General features: G+C 39.8%; 1 protein-coding gene across 3 annotated transcripts in view; it reads left to right on the forward strand.

The window, feature by feature from the left end:
- The first annotated feature begins 2,832 nt into the window (after positions 1 to 2,832).
- Positions 2,833 to 18,323, forward strand: part of LOC118801674 (aldehyde oxidase 3-like) — a 35,621-nt gene continuing 20,130 nt past the window's right edge. Inside the window, exons 1-15 of one of the 3 annotated variants that reach the window (XM_036562035.1) lie at positions 2,833 to 2,964; positions 3,139 to 3,196; positions 4,509 to 4,605; positions 5,594 to 5,702; positions 7,184 to 7,310; positions 7,596 to 7,657; positions 9,827 to 9,904; positions 10,193 to 10,273; positions 11,567 to 11,711; positions 12,264 to 12,356; positions 13,374 to 13,525; positions 16,533 to 16,626; positions 17,368 to 17,477; positions 17,644 to 17,828; positions 18,074 to 18,236. In XM_036562035.1, the coding sequence (XP_036417928.1) occupies positions 2,911 to 2,964; positions 3,139 to 3,196; positions 4,509 to 4,605; positions 5,594 to 5,702; positions 7,184 to 7,310; positions 7,596 to 7,657; positions 9,827 to 9,904; positions 10,193 to 10,273; positions 11,567 to 11,711; positions 12,264 to 12,356; positions 13,374 to 13,525; positions 16,533 to 16,626; positions 17,368 to 17,477; positions 17,644 to 17,828; positions 18,074 to 18,236 (1,608 nt within the window). In that variant the 5' untranslated portion in view covers positions 2,833 to 2,910. Of the gene's footprint in view, positions 2,965 to 3,138; positions 3,197 to 4,508; positions 4,606 to 4,651; positions 4,777 to 5,536; positions 5,703 to 7,183; positions 7,311 to 7,595; positions 7,658 to 9,826; positions 9,905 to 10,192; positions 10,274 to 11,566; positions 11,712 to 12,263; positions 12,357 to 13,373; positions 13,526 to 16,532; positions 16,627 to 17,367; positions 17,478 to 17,643; positions 17,829 to 18,073; positions 18,237 to 18,323 lie in introns of those variants that run through there. The other 2 variants (XR_005006562.1, XR_005006563.1) reach the window with 2 other exon arrangements.

Raw genomic sequence — 18,323 nt, forward strand, 5'->3', positions numbered from 1 at the left:
AATACCGGCTCAGTTCCGGCTCACTAATCCTCACCCACCACAAACAGACCGCTGTAGTCGGCTTCTGTAGTCGGCTCCATGCTCTCATGCCCGTATTAGGAACTCCGGGTCTGAGCCCCATTTCTCTATGGCCAGAATGAATAGGGTTTTCAAAAAATCGCCTCTAGCGCCCCCTGTGTTCAATAAAAATGCTCAGAACCCGACGCGTTCTGTCCTGTGAACATTCTTCTCCCGAACATCACTGGATCCTCTGAGTTACGAGGTAAAGAGCTGAAATATGAATATTGCTCCATGAGAGCTAAAGCTACTGCGCTCTGAATTCACGTCATTAGACCGGCAGCCTCCTTAATCCGGCTTTGTCAGTGTTCATTTCCATGTTCAGTCTGAGGGGAAATGAAAAGGAGTCCGAACAGAATCAGCAGGTTTCCCTGCAGTTCTCTGTTCTTCACCTGATGCTCAGTGAAACACAACATTATTATTATTTTAATGCTGGGAACATTTTTCTCAGGACATTCGCCAGCTTTTTGTTCGACTTCTCCCGTTCCACCTTAAATGGTGCAGCAGTCACGTTCTGTACTGCTGCGCCATTTAAGGTGGAACGGGAACATTCAAACAGGAAGCTGTGAAAAAAGAAGCTAAATTCAGCCTCGTAGTTTTAATGCTGGTAGTATTTTGATAAGGAGTTTTAGCCTATCAAAATATCCCACCTAGAGGTTTTATTTATGGGTATACCTGTAATTATGCGCTACGGTAGAACATTTTAATAAGGTAGCATCTTGATGCGCCATAGCTTTAGCTCGCATGTAGCAATATTAGTATCATAGCTCTTTAACGACCTCGTAATTCGGAGGATCCAGTGGTATTCGAGAGAAGAATGCTCACAAGACACACCGTATCAGGTTCTGAGCGCGTTTATTGAACACAGGGGGCGCTAGAGGCGATTTTTCGAAAACCCTATTCATTCTGGCCATAGAGAAATGGAGCTCAGACCCGGAGTTCCTAATATGGGCATAACGAGGACCACAGAATGACTACAGTGGACTATAAAGGCTCAAACCTGAGCAAGAGATGTCGAGTTTCTGGTGTTGGAGTGACAGAAAAGCAGAAACTAACCAGGTTCTGTGATGTGTGGGGCTGTTAGCTTGCTGGCTAGCAGGCTAATGGCTTCACACACCACAGACCAAGTTTGATGCTTCACTCACAGAAGTTTGGAAGATAAAAACAGAAATCAGAGGGAGTGACTGGAGCTGCAGTTACAGTTAAAACAGTAAGTTATTTTTTATCTGAGCTGTGATTTGGTAACTTGATGCTAAGTGAACTAAAATCTTATATCAGACTAATGTAGCTAACGCTCTCTTCTGTTCGTCTCGCTGCTTTAAGGTTTAACCAAGTATCTTCTCTTCTTGTAATGAACTTCAAGTTTCCTACATCCACCACCAGCATTTCTCAGGTATGGAAGCAGCTTTATTTACATTTCTGTCTCTAACATGTTGCTGGTTTGTTTTTGTCAGTTTTTTTTACTAGTGTAATCAAAATAGCCCAAAATGAACATGTCTGTCTTTGATTGACTTCAACAAAACATCACCACGAACATGCCTTTGTTTCCCACTCCCATGATCGACTATTGACTTAATGTAATAACCATTGAGGTAGAACAGTTCCTTAACTTTTTAAAATGTTTCCTCCTGGGGGTGCAGGCTTACATTATACAGGAAGTGAACAGTACATAAGCCATTTGTGTAAATCGTCTAAACATATTACGTCATTCATGAAGCCAAAGTTTACTTTTATGCATATTTTCCGTCCCGCCTCAAATTGTGAAATGAAAACACTAAGATTTAATGTGACTTAACAGAAAATTTGAAGAAAAAGTGAACTATGGCCTCCTGCTTGATTCAGATTTGGCAGCTAACATTCTTCAGTACAGTGTGGACCACAGTCCGGCCACTTTTAAGGATGGAGATGACGCTGCGAGATGGTGGGCTTCTGTCCTTGAAACTGGAAAATACGCTAAGGTGGGGAGGTGCCGATAAAGATAGGGCCACAACCCAAATATCCAGACCTGAAAAAGTATCATGAATTCAGGTTCAGATTCTAGAAACACTGATTTAACTCCATAAAAAACCAACACGTCCACACTTGTTCACCTATTCGGCCTGCAGCAGGTCCGCCTCGCCCACTAATTCTTAAGTTTTAAGGAGTGTTTCAGTTTGGCTTGAGGCACAGCCAATCAGAACAGAGCTTGTTTGCATATTGTTTCTGTCCAAGTACCTCCAAAATCATAACTTTGCAGTAGAGGGCAAAAACGATCTTTATTTTCAATGTAAGGTGGTTTTATTCCAAGAGATTTTAGGAGTGTTTCTAAATTTATGTAGAAAACAATCTTTTCTTTGGGCAGTAATGACTTGAAACAGTAACAAAATAGCAGTTGGAAAATGTTGTGTAAATGGTGGTGTAGAAATGAGTTATGACTGTTTTGGATACATACAAACCACTGAAATGTCACAGTTGACCTCTTATGTTCCTCAAGGCTCCATTTTAGGCCCTATTAATTTTTCATATAAGAGCATAAATTACATTAAATTAAATACAGTATTTGTAATTAATACACTTATGATGTACAGCAGTATCGTCTGTTGAAACTGTGTGAAAATCCTTCACATATTTATTGTATTATTATTATTTTATTTATATTTATTGTGTAAATAAAAGGAGGAGCCTCTGAAGTCCTCCTTTACTCTTATATCTCACTGAATCAGTTGGACCCTTTAAGGCCTCTCTAAGGCTGTGCTGGCCCTTTAAGGGGTGTTTATTTTTTAACAGAGGGGGCGTTTCTCTGTGAACACGGCCTCTCTGCACTTCCTCAGGGCCCAGGCAGGGTGAAAGTAGCTCCAGCTGGAAGTTTAGAACATGGCTGAGCAGCAGAAGAGCGACGTTCTGACTTTTTATGTGAATGGGAAAAAGGTGAGGAGCTCTCTGTGTATATAAACGCCTTTAATGCGCTCTAGCTGATTATTATGGTCTGTATTTCCTGCCACTGTGGAGCTGTGGAAGGTCAGCGCTTCTCCAACACTGGTTCCTCATTCTGACGTGAGAAAAAGTCTGAAATATATTAAAGTAAGTTCTGCTGTGCTGCAGGTGACAGTGAGCGATGCAGACCCGGAGACCACGCTGCTCGGCTTCCTCAGACAGAGCTGTATCCTTTCAGCTTCACCTGCATAGGAGCTTTTTGTGAGGTCTGACTTGGAGCAAGGAGAGAGTTAAGGTCATTTCAGAGAAATGGACCGAATGAGTGAATGAGTGCACTGCCGAGTGAACTATTGACCTCTGAGAGAGAGAAGATAAAGAAGAAAGAAAGAAGACAAATAGGTGATTTCAAATAGGTGACGTGTGTGTGTGTGTATATATATATGTATATATATATATATATACGTATATATATATGTATATGTATATATGTATAATGATTTTTTCCTTCTCTCTGTGAATGGCTTTTTCTTCGCCTCTCTCTCTCTCTCTCTCTCTCTCAGAGGTGAGTAGTAATGTAGATATATGTACACATTCAGTTGTTACTTTATTAGGCACTGCATTGTACAATCACTGTCCATAAAAAGTAAACAAACGAGAGTGAAGGAGAAAAAAACAATAAAAAAGTAGATAAAAAATAGAAGAAAGAAGAGAAGAGAGCATGATGGATAGAGTGAAAAAGAGGAAGGAAAAAAGCTATAAAAAGTAGATAGAAGAAGGGGAAACTAAGAGAGAAGAGAGAGAGAGTGTGATGAGAGTGAAAGAGAGAAAGAAAAAAGCTATCAAAAACAGAAGGTAGAGGGGAAAAAGAAAAGAGTGATGGAGAGAGACAGCGATAAAAAAGTATTGAAGAAAGGAAAGAGAAGAAAGCGTGATGAGTGAAAGAGAAAAAGCAATACAAAATAGATTAAAGAAAAGAAAAAGAGCATGATGGAAGGAGGGAAAGAGAAAGAAGCAATAAAAAATAGAAGAAAGGAGAAGAGAGAAATTGAGGGGAAAAAGAAAAGGGAGAGAGAGCAGAGAGAGCATGATGGAGAGAGTGAAAGAGAGATGAGCGATAAAAAATAGAAGAAAGGAAAAAGGAAAGAAATAATAACAAGCAGAGAGAGGAAAGACAGAAAGGAATAGAAAACGAGAAAGAGAGGATGAATAAAATGCAGTAAAGAAGTTACATAGGCAGATTATGTATGATTCTAAAACATATATATATATATATTCACGTATTAAAGAGTCGACTTTCAATGTCTGCTGTGTTTTCATTGGTTTATTAACCTTAAAATACATTTTTACAAATAGATTTTTAATAGTTACCTGTGTGAGATGATCATTCATACAAATAATTGAGTGACATGAATTTAATGAGCCAATTTAAAAAAAATGCTAATCTAAAAATGTATCTGAAATGTGTTGTTTTCCTGTGTGGGTGTGGGAGGTCAGGGAGGCTGTGAGTGTGTGTTTAATGTCCTTGACCGTTTGTTCAGTGCGGCTGACGGGCAGTAAGTACGGCTGTGGAGGAGGAGGCTGTGGAGCCTGTACTGTAATGCTGTCCAGATACGACCCTCAGACCAAACACATACAGTATCCTTAGTATGCTAGCTATCTAGCGCTGCCCTTCTAGAAAAACCAGCATATGTTGTGTTTTGGATGCTGATGTGCTGGTCAGCAGCAGAAACAGCAGAGCATCGCTGTCCATAAAAACATCTCCACTTTCGAACATGATACAAACAATATAAACGCATCATGATGAAGGTAGGAATACAAATGCATCGACTTTGGAAACTTGCAATATATTATAACAGATTATTAAATTATTCAACAAAATTTACCTTTTTTTACCAAATGTAAAATTTCTAAATATAAAACCCGGTGTTTTGTTTTTATTGTTGAGTAAATAAATCTGTAGCTCTGCATATTCATAGTTTGGAAGAGTGCAGTTTTTATTATAGCCTATATCATCAACCACATTGTTTTAAGTGGAGAAATTGAACTAAACTGCCTGTAGGTGACATAGACCAATCAGAAAGACCAGGTGCAGTGACATCACAACCACAACTAATTGCCAGTTCAGTGTTCAACCCTCAAGCCAGAAAAAGGACATGCTGGTCTTACTGGCCAAAAACTGGCCTGCACTTTAAATTATAGAAAATAATCACAGTTTAAATCGCTGTCACAATATTGATAAGAGAATTCCCAGCTGGATATTTTTCCCAAATTGCTCAGCCTTGTGTTTCAGTCACATTCCTGCTTTCAGTGTGTTTTTAAAAACAGTTTCAAACAATCAGATGAACTCCAGTCAGGATGAAATGTGGGATGATGCCCTGAATCGTTTCCTAAAGAATCATAATCGTATTGAACTGTTTAGAGATCAGAGTCTGAGCTGAAACGCTCCTTATAACTTCAGCGTGAGTGGGCGGGGCTGAACTGCTGTAGGCTAAGTAGGTGGATGTATGTAAATGTGTAGGTGTTTGATTTGGAAAAATACTAAAAAAATCAGTTTTATGTGATACAGGCCCTTTAATAAGTACTGAGGGGCGGTCAGTGTGCTGTGGTTTCCTTCACTGTGGAGTCATTTCTCTGTTAATGCCTGTCTGATGCCCGTATGCCAGCTGCACGGAGCGGCCATAACCACCGTCGAAGGGATCGGCAGCACCAAAACCAGGTTACACCCTGTACAGGTAATCCAGATTATAATGCAGGACACTGGATTAGTCTGCGTTCACTGAGACTCAAATGGTTTCATTTACAACAGATCACAGTCTTAAAGGGATTTTCAAGCAAATACTTTGTTTGGCAGGTGTTCTTTTTAAATAGGGCCAACATTGACTAAATAAGTAGAGTACAGTGTTGAGTTAGCTGCTTAGCAGTGGGTGTACTGTTCATGTTGACCCATAGCATCTGCTTTACCATGACAATCATACTTTATTTTTAAAATAGCTGATATACCCTTTCATATTACATATGTGTATATGTTTATTTACATTCTGTCAAAATTTTATGGTGAATTGACCAATAGAAATGCTCCAAAATGCTCCAATTTGGAATTAGTCATTTCTCCTTTAACTTCTATTAAAAGCTCTTTTGCAAAGTTACCATTTATATTTACAGTTTTATATGTATACATATATATGTATAAAACACTGCTATCTGAAGAAAACCTCTTTATTATATCTTTGACATAATTTAAAAATGCCTGTTGTTCTTTATATTGTGTATAAATGTCATGACGAATGGACTTAAAGAAACGGCCCAAAATGACTTGGAAAAAAGTCTGGTTCCATTGACTCACAATAAAAGTATAGTAGGTTTTTTCCTTCTCCTGTAAAGTTACTAATTTGGAGATGTTAATTTGGTTATTAAATTTGGTTATTAAAGTCTGCTCGCACTTACATCCAGCCCCCTTGTTCATTCCATACATGGCTATGTGTATTTATGTGCACATCCTATACAGAACACACTTCTGCACATTTTAATGCACAGTTACTGTATATGTACTGAATGTCACATAAAAAATGTCGCCTGTGCAAAAATTGTCAATATATTAAACTCAGCAAATAATTAAAAATTGTGCACTGAAATTTACATTTAGAAAATCAACAAAAGAAGCCAGAGGTGTTCAAACATTTGTATAGGACTGTGTGTGTGTGTGTGTGTGTGTGTGTGTGTGTGTGTGTGTGTGTGTGTGTCTTGAATGGCACATCTGTCTAGTTTTTTAAAGACGAAATAACTATTAAACTCATTAAATTCTTGATCAGTAATTTTTATCTGCCTTACATCAACAGTGCTTCAACAAATCTAATCTAAAATCTACAGAACTTTAGGTCTAATAATAATAATAAACAGGTCATTTTGATCTGAACATAACACAAGTGTTAAAAATAAAGAGTCCTGTTTTTCCGATTGGATTTCAGTCTGGAGCAGTAAATTCACTTTCCAGGTTTTATTTTAAATGCACGTTGTGTTTAAAGGATGGTTTTATCAAACATATTAATTTTGCTAAGAATTGATGACATCATCAAAATTGGTGGCCTGATTGGCTAAATTCTATTGGCTGTTAGCCGTATTAGCATGTTTGGATGAGCTGCCTGTGCAGCTGTCTGAGTTTAGCTGTAGCCGTGTGGTTTCTCTGTGTGCTGTATCTGTGTGTGTCTGTGTTCAGGAGCGTATAGCGAAGGCTAACGGCTCTCAGTGCGGCTTCTGTACTCCTGGGATGGTGATGTCCATGTACACACTGCTGAGGAACAAACCAAAGCCCACCATGGAGGAGATCAGAGAGACTCTGGGGGGTAAAATATACACTTACACACTGCTTTATGTCAGTAGCAGTAATGCTGACCAATCAGCACTCAGTAGCAGTAATGCTAACCAATCAGCTCTCAGTAGCAGTAATGCTAACCAATCAGCACTCAGTAGCAGTAACGCTAATCAATCAGCACTCAGTAGCAGTAATGCTAATCAATCAGCACTTAGTAGCAGTAATGCTAATCAATCAGCACTCAGTAGCAGTAATGCTAACCAATCAGCTCTCAGTAGCAGTAATGCTGACTAATCAGACTGCTTTGTTTGTGTAGGTAACCTGTGCAGGTGTACAGGATATCGGCCCATTATCGACGGCTATCGGACCTTCTGTGAGGTAATCAGCTCCTTCATCTGTGCGTTCCTTCATACAGTGGGAGAAGCTCTAGAACCAGTTCAGTCTCTGGGCAGGACAGTGTTCATCCTTACTGCACCACTTTAATACAGTTACAGATACAGGCGTCCAGTTTAAAACGGGCAGGATCAGCCGTTTACTGAGGTCATTCAAACTCTTTTTATCTATTAGTACAGTATAAACAGTTTTACACGCTCTGAATTTTAAAAAGCTTTTGGTTGTTTGTTTTGATTTATTTTGTAATAATATGAATTATTATTTTTATTTTTATTATTATTATTATTATTATTTTGTTATTGTTATCTTTATATTACACAAAGCTACAAAATTTATAGCAATAATAATAATAATAATAATAATAAAGGGTCCATTTACATACATGCCCCTCTTTAGCCCCGTGCACTCACATTAAAGTTATAAGGAGGGTTCCAGCCTGGACTCTTTTGAATGAGGCACAGCCAATCAGAACAGAGCTCATTTACATATATCAGTCTTAAAACAGCCCATTTGATTCTAAGGGATGAGGAGAGGCTGGAAATGGTCATAATAATAATGAAACGCAGCATGTTTCAAATATAATAAAGTCATAATTCATTTTGTAAAGTGCTGCGTTTAGCATAAAAATGATTTATGACTGTATTGTTACGTAAAACTACACAAATCACAAAAAGTGGAGCTCAAGGAAACAAAATAAAATTCAAGAAAAATGTAGGATATGGGCCGTTTAAAATAATTTGTTCATTTATTCATTTTCTTTGGAGTCAACAAAGAGTTACATATAAAAGAGTATTATTTATTAGTAGTATTAATTTTATTAGATGTAATAATAATAATCATCATAATCATAAAGGTATTATAAGAGCTGGCAGATTGTCTCTCAGTTCAGCGTAATTCTGAGCTCCACAGTCATGTGAAACTCATTAACCGTGTCTGTCAGGGTCAGCGGTGTCTGATTAATCTGTGGCTAGTGATGGACTGAAGTGGTCAGAGTGACGCAGCACTTCTTCTCTTCTTATCTGATCATTCAGACTGAACATATAATGTATGTGTTGTACGTTAGGATGAAGCTGTAATGGGCCGAAGCTGTGCAGTCATGTGGCAGCGGTCATTACGTTCCCCTTCTCATGTCCGTTAGACGTAGTGTGACCTCAAAACAGAAGCACCCAAAAATATACATGAATGTGTTTAAAACGTGCAGCGTATATTTCAGTACTCGCTTTATTTTATTCCTGCAGCCCTTTTAAGAGAATAAACAGTGAGTGTGTTTACAGGCAGTTAATAGTCTGATAACTGCAGTAACTGGTTCAGTGAGTTTTCATGCACTTGGGTAATCAGATAATGATTATATAACTCCGGGTCTACAAGAGTCATCAGATTTCTGCTTTACAGCCAGCCAATAAACTCACAGAAGAAGACGTGACAGAAACTCTGAACTTTAACCTGAAAATATGAACAATCATCATCTAGAAGATGAAGAATATTTAAATCCTTCATTTTGTCAAGCATGTAGTTGTTTTCAGCGTCGCTCCAAAAGTGTTTTGCTTATTTCGCTTATTTTCCGGTACCGCCGTCTGTTTTCACACATGCTCAGACTGAGAAATCTGAAAGAAATCAGAGTAAGGGTTCACATACACTGAGAAATCTGATTACTGAGCTAAAATCCAGCCTCTTTATCAGATTTCTTAATCGGATTTATAGAATTTATTCTGATCTCAGAAATCAGAGGGTGCTGTTAACATTACCATTTGAATAATCAGATAACTGCATAAATCTGATTATGATCAGATTATTGAGTGCATGTAAACACACTCAGTGTCCTGTTAATATCACTGTAAGTGTATATATATATAAATAGGCTATGTTCTAATTGGCTGTGCCTCATTCAGAAAGCAGTCTGGGCTGAAACACTCCTTATAACGTCAGCATTAATGGGCGGGGCTAAATCACTGTAGGCCAAAGAGGCGGGCCTATGCAAATGATTTGGCTCATGACATCACAAAAACAAAGCAGTTTGGTATCTATAAATGGACGGTATGTTCCGGGGAAGTGAACATTTTGATTATTTAACAATGTTTACATGCTGCATCACAAAATGATCAAAATTCAGTTTTTCGTGTTTTGGGCCCTTTAATCTGTTTGTTCTCTCTGCAGAGTGAAAACTGTTGCCAGGTGAACGGCAGCGCCTGCTGCACAGCCAATGGAAACAGACCTTTGGAACCTGCGGAGAATGTAAGATTATTTTCGGGTCATCTCGGGTCAGTGGCCTATTTAGATGTTTTATTACTTGGTTCAGACTCTTTGTTTAGGCTTTTGAGCCCCATTTTCAGTTTTTTACTGATAGTAACTGCACATATCATACGTTTCACTGTAATTATGACTGCAATGTTGTGGATTTATGATTTATCTTCCTGGTTATGAGCCAATCATTGATATTTCACTGCCACATAAAACTGAAAGTCCAGCCGAAGTTATTGATTAAATTTGTGAGTGAAGTGTTTCTTTTGTCTGGTCTCTCAGGGTCAGACGGGGCCGTCTGGTAATGAGGAGTTTCTACCTCTGGACCCCACACAGGAGCTCATCTTCCCCCCAGAGCTGATAGTAAGACTTCAAACATTTTAGAATGTGTCATGATAAAGTGAGGAGAATTAAAGGAATAGGTAGTTTTCTCCAAATGTAGTCAATCAGCTCACAGTGGTGGTGATAGGAGCCAGACATCCATCTAAACTCCATTCATGGTGGAGGGATACATAATATGCAGGGTGTTGTGAGGCAAAATAGTCCCCAAAGAAAACTTATTATTCCAGATTTTCCACTGTTTTCCATCATCAACATTCCATATAAACTCAGAAGACTCGTGTAGGTTCACTGGTGGTTCTGGATAGTAAATAAAATGTCTATGTTTGTGTTGTAGTCATGGCGACCCCTGGTTCCTATCACCACCACTGTAAAGACATCTGAACCATTTCACACCAAACCACTCTGAATCTCTCTGATTACACCTCACACACTGAATTATACTGAAATTGAGTTCTAAGCAGCACAGAATTTGTTAAATGTGCTAAATGTGCTTTGGCCAGATCTGAAAAAGTGATATGTGATTCAAAATGGTAGATGTTATTAAATATTGTTCTATTATTCCAGGTGGTTGCTAAGATGTAGTTAGGCTGTTGCTATGGTATCCCAGATGGTTGCTAAGATATTGCTAGGCCATTGCTGTGGTATCTCAGTTGGTTTCTAAGGTGTTGCTCGCCATTGTCATGTTATTCCAGGTGATTGCTAAGATGTTGCTAGGCTGTTGTTATATCATACCAGGTGGTTGCTAAGGTGCTACTAGGTCGTTATGTTATCCCAGGTGGTTGGTAATGTGTTACTAGGCTGTTGCTATGGTATTCTAGGTGGTTGCTAAGGTTTTACTGGGCACTGAACTGTAAGCAATGTTAAAGGGGAATTCCACCAATTTTTTGAAAATTCCTGTCATAGTTGAGTGTGTGGGCTGTAAACAGAGAGATTCAGAGTGGTTTGGTGTGAAATGGTTCAGATGTCTTTACAGTGGTGGTGATAGGAACCAGGGGTCGCCATGACTACAACACAAATATAGACATTTTATTTACTATCCAAAACCACCAGTGAACCTACACGAGTCTTCTGAGTTTTATATTGATGATGGTAAAATAGTGGAAAATCTGTAATAATAAGTTTTATTAGGGACTATTTTGCATCACAACACCCTGCATATCATGTATCCCTCCACCATGAATGGATTTTAAAGCTGAAATCTTCTCAAAACTATCATAAACAATGTCAGATATAAATGATGGTAAAATAGTTGCTTTTGTGATGGTACCACTTTCATTTGATGTAGTAATTTAATCTGTGGGTGATTCTGTGTAGAGAATGGCCGAGTCGGAGGAGCGAACCACTCAGACGTTTCGGGGGGAGAGGATGACCTGGATCTCCCCCGTCTCTCTGGATGAGCTGCTCCAGCTGAAGAGTCAACACCCACAAGCCCCCATCGTCATGGGCAACACTAATCTAGGTATTTTTAAATGTTATTTCTTATCTGATCTTTCATTGAGCTTTTAGCTAACAGCTAGATGGCTCGTGATGGCTGATAGGTGCACAGATCGAAATGAAGCACATTCATATACAGAAGTTTCCATGTTTTGTAATGATTTTCTAAATGAAAATATGTTGCCATATCCTCTACAGAGAACACACTTAAATATGACATTGATTTTTCTGTATATTTTTGATTGACTTGCTGAGTTTAAGATGTTGGAAGGAAAATAAAACAAAATGCGCATTAACTTTTGCTAATTTGATGTGATATTTATTAAAGTACATGCAGTTTGAGACTAATTGTAAACTCCTACCCACATGATCACTGTTATTTAGTCGTGTGCGTTTTAACATCCTTTAAACCAGACTGTCCGGTCCAAAACTGGACACCTGGCAACGCTGCCTCACTTTAAGTCTGAAATGTGAGAAGTGTAAATGTTAGTGTGAGTGAAACTGTGCACTTCACTGTTGTTTGTTGATGAAGTGATTGATCTGCTGTCCTGATTTTATTGTGTGATGTTTTTATCAGGGCTGGACATAAAGTTTAAAGGAGTCGTCCATCCCATAATAATATCAGCCTTTCGTGTGCGGGAGCTGTTTGAGGTCACAGAGAAACCGGAAGGTAAGTGTCCAGAACAGTAAGAGAGGCGGGAAGGCGTTTTGAGTTGGCGCTGTCCACTTTATCAGCTCCACTGACCATAAAGTTTCACTCTGTAGTTCTACAGTTACAGACTGTAGTCCATCTGTTTCTCTGCATACTCTGTTACCCTGTTCTTCAGTGGTCAGGACCCCCATGGACCCTCACAGAGCAGGTACTATTTGGGTGGTGGATCATTCTCAGCACTGCAGTAACACTGACGTAGTGGTGGTGTGTTAGTGTGTGTTGTGCTGGTCTGAGTGGATCAGACACAGCAGTGCTGCTGGAGTTTTTAAACACCTCAGTGTCACTGCTGGACTGAGAACCAAAAACATCCAGCCAACAGCGTCCTGTGGGCAGCGTCCTGTGACCACTGATGAAGGACTAGAGGATGACCAACACAAACTGTGCAGCAGCAGATGAGCTATCGTCTCTGACTTTACATCTACAAGGTGGACAGACAAGGTAGGAGTGTCTAATAGAGTGGACAGTGAGTGGACACTGTTTAAAAACTCCAGCAGCACTGCTGTGTCTGATCCACTTGCACCAGCACAACACACACTAACACACCACCACCACGTCAGTGTTACTGCAGTGCTGAGAATGACCCACCACCCAAATAGTACCTGCTCTGTGGGGGTCCTGAGTTCTCTTTCGATCGGGGAAGGGGTCTAAAGCGAAACTCATGTTGTTTTGCCACACAATGTGCAATTACACATTTCCTCCAGAGGGGTCTCCAAATCCCCAGCACTTGCATAGTGCAGGTTTAAACTGTGCACAGCTACAGCAGATTTTGAACATCATGTAGAAAATTATTATTATTATTATTATTATTGTTGTTGTTGTTGTTGTTTTGGTAGTTGCAGTAAACCCATCCTGAAATCTGGAGGTGCTGCAGCCCCTCAGACCCCCCCAACACCTCCACCCCACATCCCGTATCAGTGTCTGACTGTGTGTGTGTGTGTGTGTGTGTGTGTGTGTGTGTGTGTGTGTGTGTTGTAGGTGTGTGTATTGGAGCGGGCTGTAGTCTGTCCACCGTGCGGAGTGTGTTGGAGAAGTGTGTGTGTTCTCTCCCTGCTGAACACACACAGACACACGCAGCGCTGCTGGAGCAGCTGAGCCGCGTCGCAGGAGAGCAGATCCGCAACGTAGCTGTGAGTCTCTTTCATATATACGCATACAGTAGAGTCCACAAGGCAGAGACCACCCTTCATTTATTTAATTTCCCTGCTGAGTGGTTACCACTGAGACCGCTAGATTCCTGTTAGACACCTTTAGATCTCATTAGGAAACCAAACGCATCTGGAATCAGTCCCAGAACACCATTAGAATCCCTTACACTGTGATAACGACCCAACACAACAACAGAATAGCATTAGTGTGTGACCAGTAGTGATGCACCAGTACCACTGTTTCTCTTCCGATACAGATACCTGATCCTTGAGTATCGGCCAATACTGAGTACCGATACTGATACTAATTCTATCTAATCTAACTAGCTTATAAGTAGTGATATTTATAACATTTTATTGAATTATATATCTAAAAAAATATTTTATACAACACCATTTTCAAAAAAGTTGGAATGCTGTGCAAAATGTAAATAAAAACAAAATGCAGTGATATGCAAATAATTTAAACCCTATATTTAATTGAAAATAGTACAAACACAACATATCCACTGTCAAAACTGAGAAATTTTATTGTTTTTTTGAAAAATATATGCCCATTTTGAATTTGATGCCAACAACACGTTCCAAAAAAATTGGGACGGGGGCAACAAAAGGCTGGTAAAGTTGTGTAATGCTAAAATAAAACACCTGGTGGTTGATTGGCTACAGGTCAGTAACATGATTGTGTATAAAAATTGAATTGAACCTTTAGCCAACTGTGTTTGAACACATTGGAATTAGACCTCTGCCTTTAACCCATTCGTGCAGTGAAACACCCACATACATGCACACTAGTGAACACACACACTAGGGGGGCAGTGAGCGGTGGGCAGCCCTATCCATGGTGCCCGGGGAGCAGTTGGGGGTTAGGTGCCTTGCTCAAGGGCACTTCAGTCACATACTGTCAGCTGAGGGGATCGAACCAGCAACCTTCTGGTCACAAGGCTGGTTCCCTAACCTCCAACCCACGACTGCCCGCAAAAAAGCATCCCAGAGAGGCGGAGTCTTTCAGAAGTAAAGATGAGGAGGGGTTCAGCACTCTGTGAAAGACTGCACCATCAAATAGTGCAACATTTCAAAAGTAACGTTTCTCAATCTAAAATAGCAAAGAACTTTTGCTTTTCATCATCTGCGGTACATAATAACATTAAAAGATTCAGAGAATCTGGAGAAATCTCTGTATGCAGGGGACAAGACCAAAAACCAGTATTAGCTGGCCGTGATCTTTGGGTCCTCAGGCAGCACTGCATTAAAAACAGTAAAAGTGTCCTGTGGTCCGACAAATCAACAATTCTTTTTGGAAATCATGGACACTGTGTCCTCCGGGCTAAAGACCACTCAGCTTGTTATCAGTGCACAGTTCAAAAGCCAGCATTCATGATGGTATAGGGGGCATTAGTGCACATGGCATGGGTGACATGCACATCTGTGAAGGCACCATTAATGCTGAATGATATATACATGTTTTGGCAACATATGCTGCCATCCAGACGACGTCTTTTTCAGGGAAGGCCTTGATTATTTCAGCAAGACAATGTAAAACCACATTCTGCATGTATTACAGCAGCATTGCTCTGTATTAAAAGAGTCTGGGTGCTAAACTGACCTGCCTGCAGTCCAGACCTGTCACCACTGAAAACATTTGGTGCATTTTGAAATGAAAAATACAACAAAAGAGATTCAGAACTGATGAGCAGCTGAAATTCTGTATCAAACAAGAATGAGAAAACATTTCACTTTCAAAACTACAGCAGTGTCTCCTCAGTTCCCAAACGCTTACAGAGTGCTGTTAAGAGAAGAGGTGATGAAACACAGTGGTAAACAGGCCCCCGTCCCAACTTTTTTGGACATATTGTTGGCATCAAATTCAAAATGGACATATATTTTTCAAAAAAACAACAAAATTTCTCAGTTTCAACATTTGATATGTTGTCTTTGTAGTGTTTTCTTTTTAAAATATGGTTCACATGATTTGCACATCATTGTATTCTGTTTATCTTCGCATTCTGCACAGCATCCCGACTTTTTTGGAAATGGGGTTGTATATAATCCAACAGTTTGACATGCTTAAGACTAACCACTTAATAATAAGAGACATATTGCACATATGAATTAAATGTCAAATATTTTTGTGCTAAAGAGTTAAAAAAGAACAGAACAATGTAGAGATAAATCTGTGGTCTGTACATGTCAGCATGCAGCAGCTTCTCTGGCTCGTTGTTTGTCTCATACGTTTGTCCCGTTCACTCGCACTACATCTCCGAGCGTCAGACTCTGCTGGAATTCAGTAAACATTACAGTCCTTCGCGCTGTCGGTAGCAGCGATTGAGCCACAAATTTCTTGGCTTTGTTGAAGCAAAAGGCCACAATGTGAGACACAGCTGACTGACGGGGGCGTGTCCCTACCCAGTTTGAACTGGAAACCTGATTTGGCCCACGCATGCGCAGAAATGTATATAATATCCACTAGTGTTTTACAGCTGCTCCCTGATATTGGCTGTGTCTGAAAAGTCATAAATGCTGCCGACTCAGAGGCACTGAGGCAGCCAGTCACGTCTGAACTGAATGTAATGAATTGAATGTTAAACGCTGCTCAGTTCCTCAGTTTGGTCGCTTTTAGCGTAGAAGTATCCTAACTTCTTTAAGAGACTGGAAAATGGATGCTAACGCTTACAGCTAGCAGTGAGGTGTCGTATCTTGGCAACAGTATGATGTATCGCTGCCTTTGAAGTGCATCTCAAACACGATTCAGTTGCAGGTATGTTAATCATATCGCTGCCTTCTGAGGCACTGAAGTACTGTAAATTAATAGTAAACAACTGTAAATGCAACATTCAGTTAATTACTGTAATATATTCACTTTGAATATGCAGTATTATACTGGCAACTCTGCTGCTAATAAATTCCTATAAATTTTACAGTTACTTAAGTTCACATGTTCATGAGTTTGTGTTTGTGTTTGTGTTTGTGTTTGTGTTTGTGTTTACAGACTCTGGGTGGTAACATCGCGAGCGCGTATCCAAACTCAGATCTGAACCCTGTTCTAGCTGCTGGAAGATGCTCCGTAGTGCTGCTGTCCAGAGGTGAATAAAGCACTCACTGTTGTTTCCCAGTTTATTTGATTTAGTTATGTACTTTATTATACACAATATGCCCCATATGTTGCTTATTTCAGTGACATTTTATCTGAAGCCTGCTTACATGAGCACTTCATAACATGCATAAGCACTGCATAATGTGTTTAATAAGCAATACTTAAGTATTTATGAACACATCAGCATCTGAAAGATGACTATTTATTATAAAGCAAGTATTGACATAAGACAATGCAAGATAAGAGAACAATGCTGACTGTTTAATGTGGTGACGTTTTTCATGTATAACTGATGATATTAGATCATAGAGCATATAATGACAGAAGACAAACAAGAACACAATTAATATATTGTTGCTATGGGGCAAAACCTTCTGTCTCCATTTTTTCTTTTTTTAATTATTTACATACTTTGCAAACGTCAGATTCACTTTATGTTTTAGAAAAAATGGAGCAGCGTAACAGAGCATGTTTACAAAAATAACTTTTTTTGCATTCATTTCCTTTAGAAACTTTAGTCTTAATGTTTTTTCCTTCTCCATTTTTGGAGATTTTGTTCGGACAGAGACGGAATGTTTTTGTGTTCCTTTGAATCCTTCACTGTAGTGTCGTTCATGCGGATTTGTGGAGTTTGATGCTTTTATGCTAATCAAATGATATTTATTCCGTTTATTACTCTGTTATAATGCATCATTCCCAGGTAATGTAGATCTTTTGTGTGTGATTTCAGAGGGAAAACGGGAAGTTCCTCTGAATAAGGATTTCTTTGTTGGTTTTGGAAAGACGATTCTGAAACCAGACGAGATTGTGCTGTCCGTTTTCATCCCAGTGTCCAGAAAGGTGATATTTCTACTGTAAATAATCAGAATCAGAATCGCTTTATTGGTGAAATACATGTATATATAAACTATCTGTCTTTGCCAAGAACCATTTAGGAACCTTGATTTTTAAGGAGTCATGTATGCATGCTAATTTGTTTAGGATGACCTTTTCTCTCCTCCTGCAGGGGGAGGTCATTCGGGCGTTCCGTCACGCTCCCCGTAAGGAGAACGCTCTGGCCACTGTGAACGCTGGGATGCGCGTGTGGTTTAAAGAGGGTTCGAATGTAGTGAAGGAGATGAGTGTTTATTACGGAGGAGTGGGACCCTGCACGGTCAGCGCAGAGAAGACCGTCCAGCAGGTCATCGGCAGGTAGCAGAGTTATCCACCGCTTAAACCGGTTTTTACTGAGCTCTGAGAAACTTTCACTAAAATGATAACAGAATAATAGGCTTAACGTTAATGACTTCATAGTAATACAGCAGTATAGATGTGTTGTGTATTTGAAGCAGGTATGCGCAGCGTTCACAGGTACAAGGGGGACTTTTACTCTGATGTCTTTATTGTTTCGTTTTCTGATATTTTGTTTGGTGTTTATTTGTGTATTTTTGTGGCAGGCCGTGGAACGAGTCGACGTTGAGTGACGCGTACAGGGCTCTCGTTGATGAGGTCACTCTAGGGGCTTCTGCTCCGGGGGGTAAAGTGATGTTCCGCAGGTCTTTGACCCTCAGCCTGTTCTTCAGGTTCTACCTGCATGTCCTGCAGCACCTCAAAGACACGGTACGCCCTCCTTCTGTCACCTGGTCCCATACTACTGACCTGGTCCTGCCCTGGTCACCTGGCCACGCCCCCACTCATCAGATCTTG

The sequence above is a fragment of the Colossoma macropomum genome, unplaced genomic scaffold (genome assembly GCF_904425465.1).
Source record: "Colossoma macropomum unplaced genomic scaffold, Colossoma_macropomum, whole genome shotgun sequence".
NCBI classification, from domain to species: Eukaryota; Metazoa; Chordata; class Actinopteri; order Characiformes; family Serrasalmidae; genus Colossoma; species Colossoma macropomum.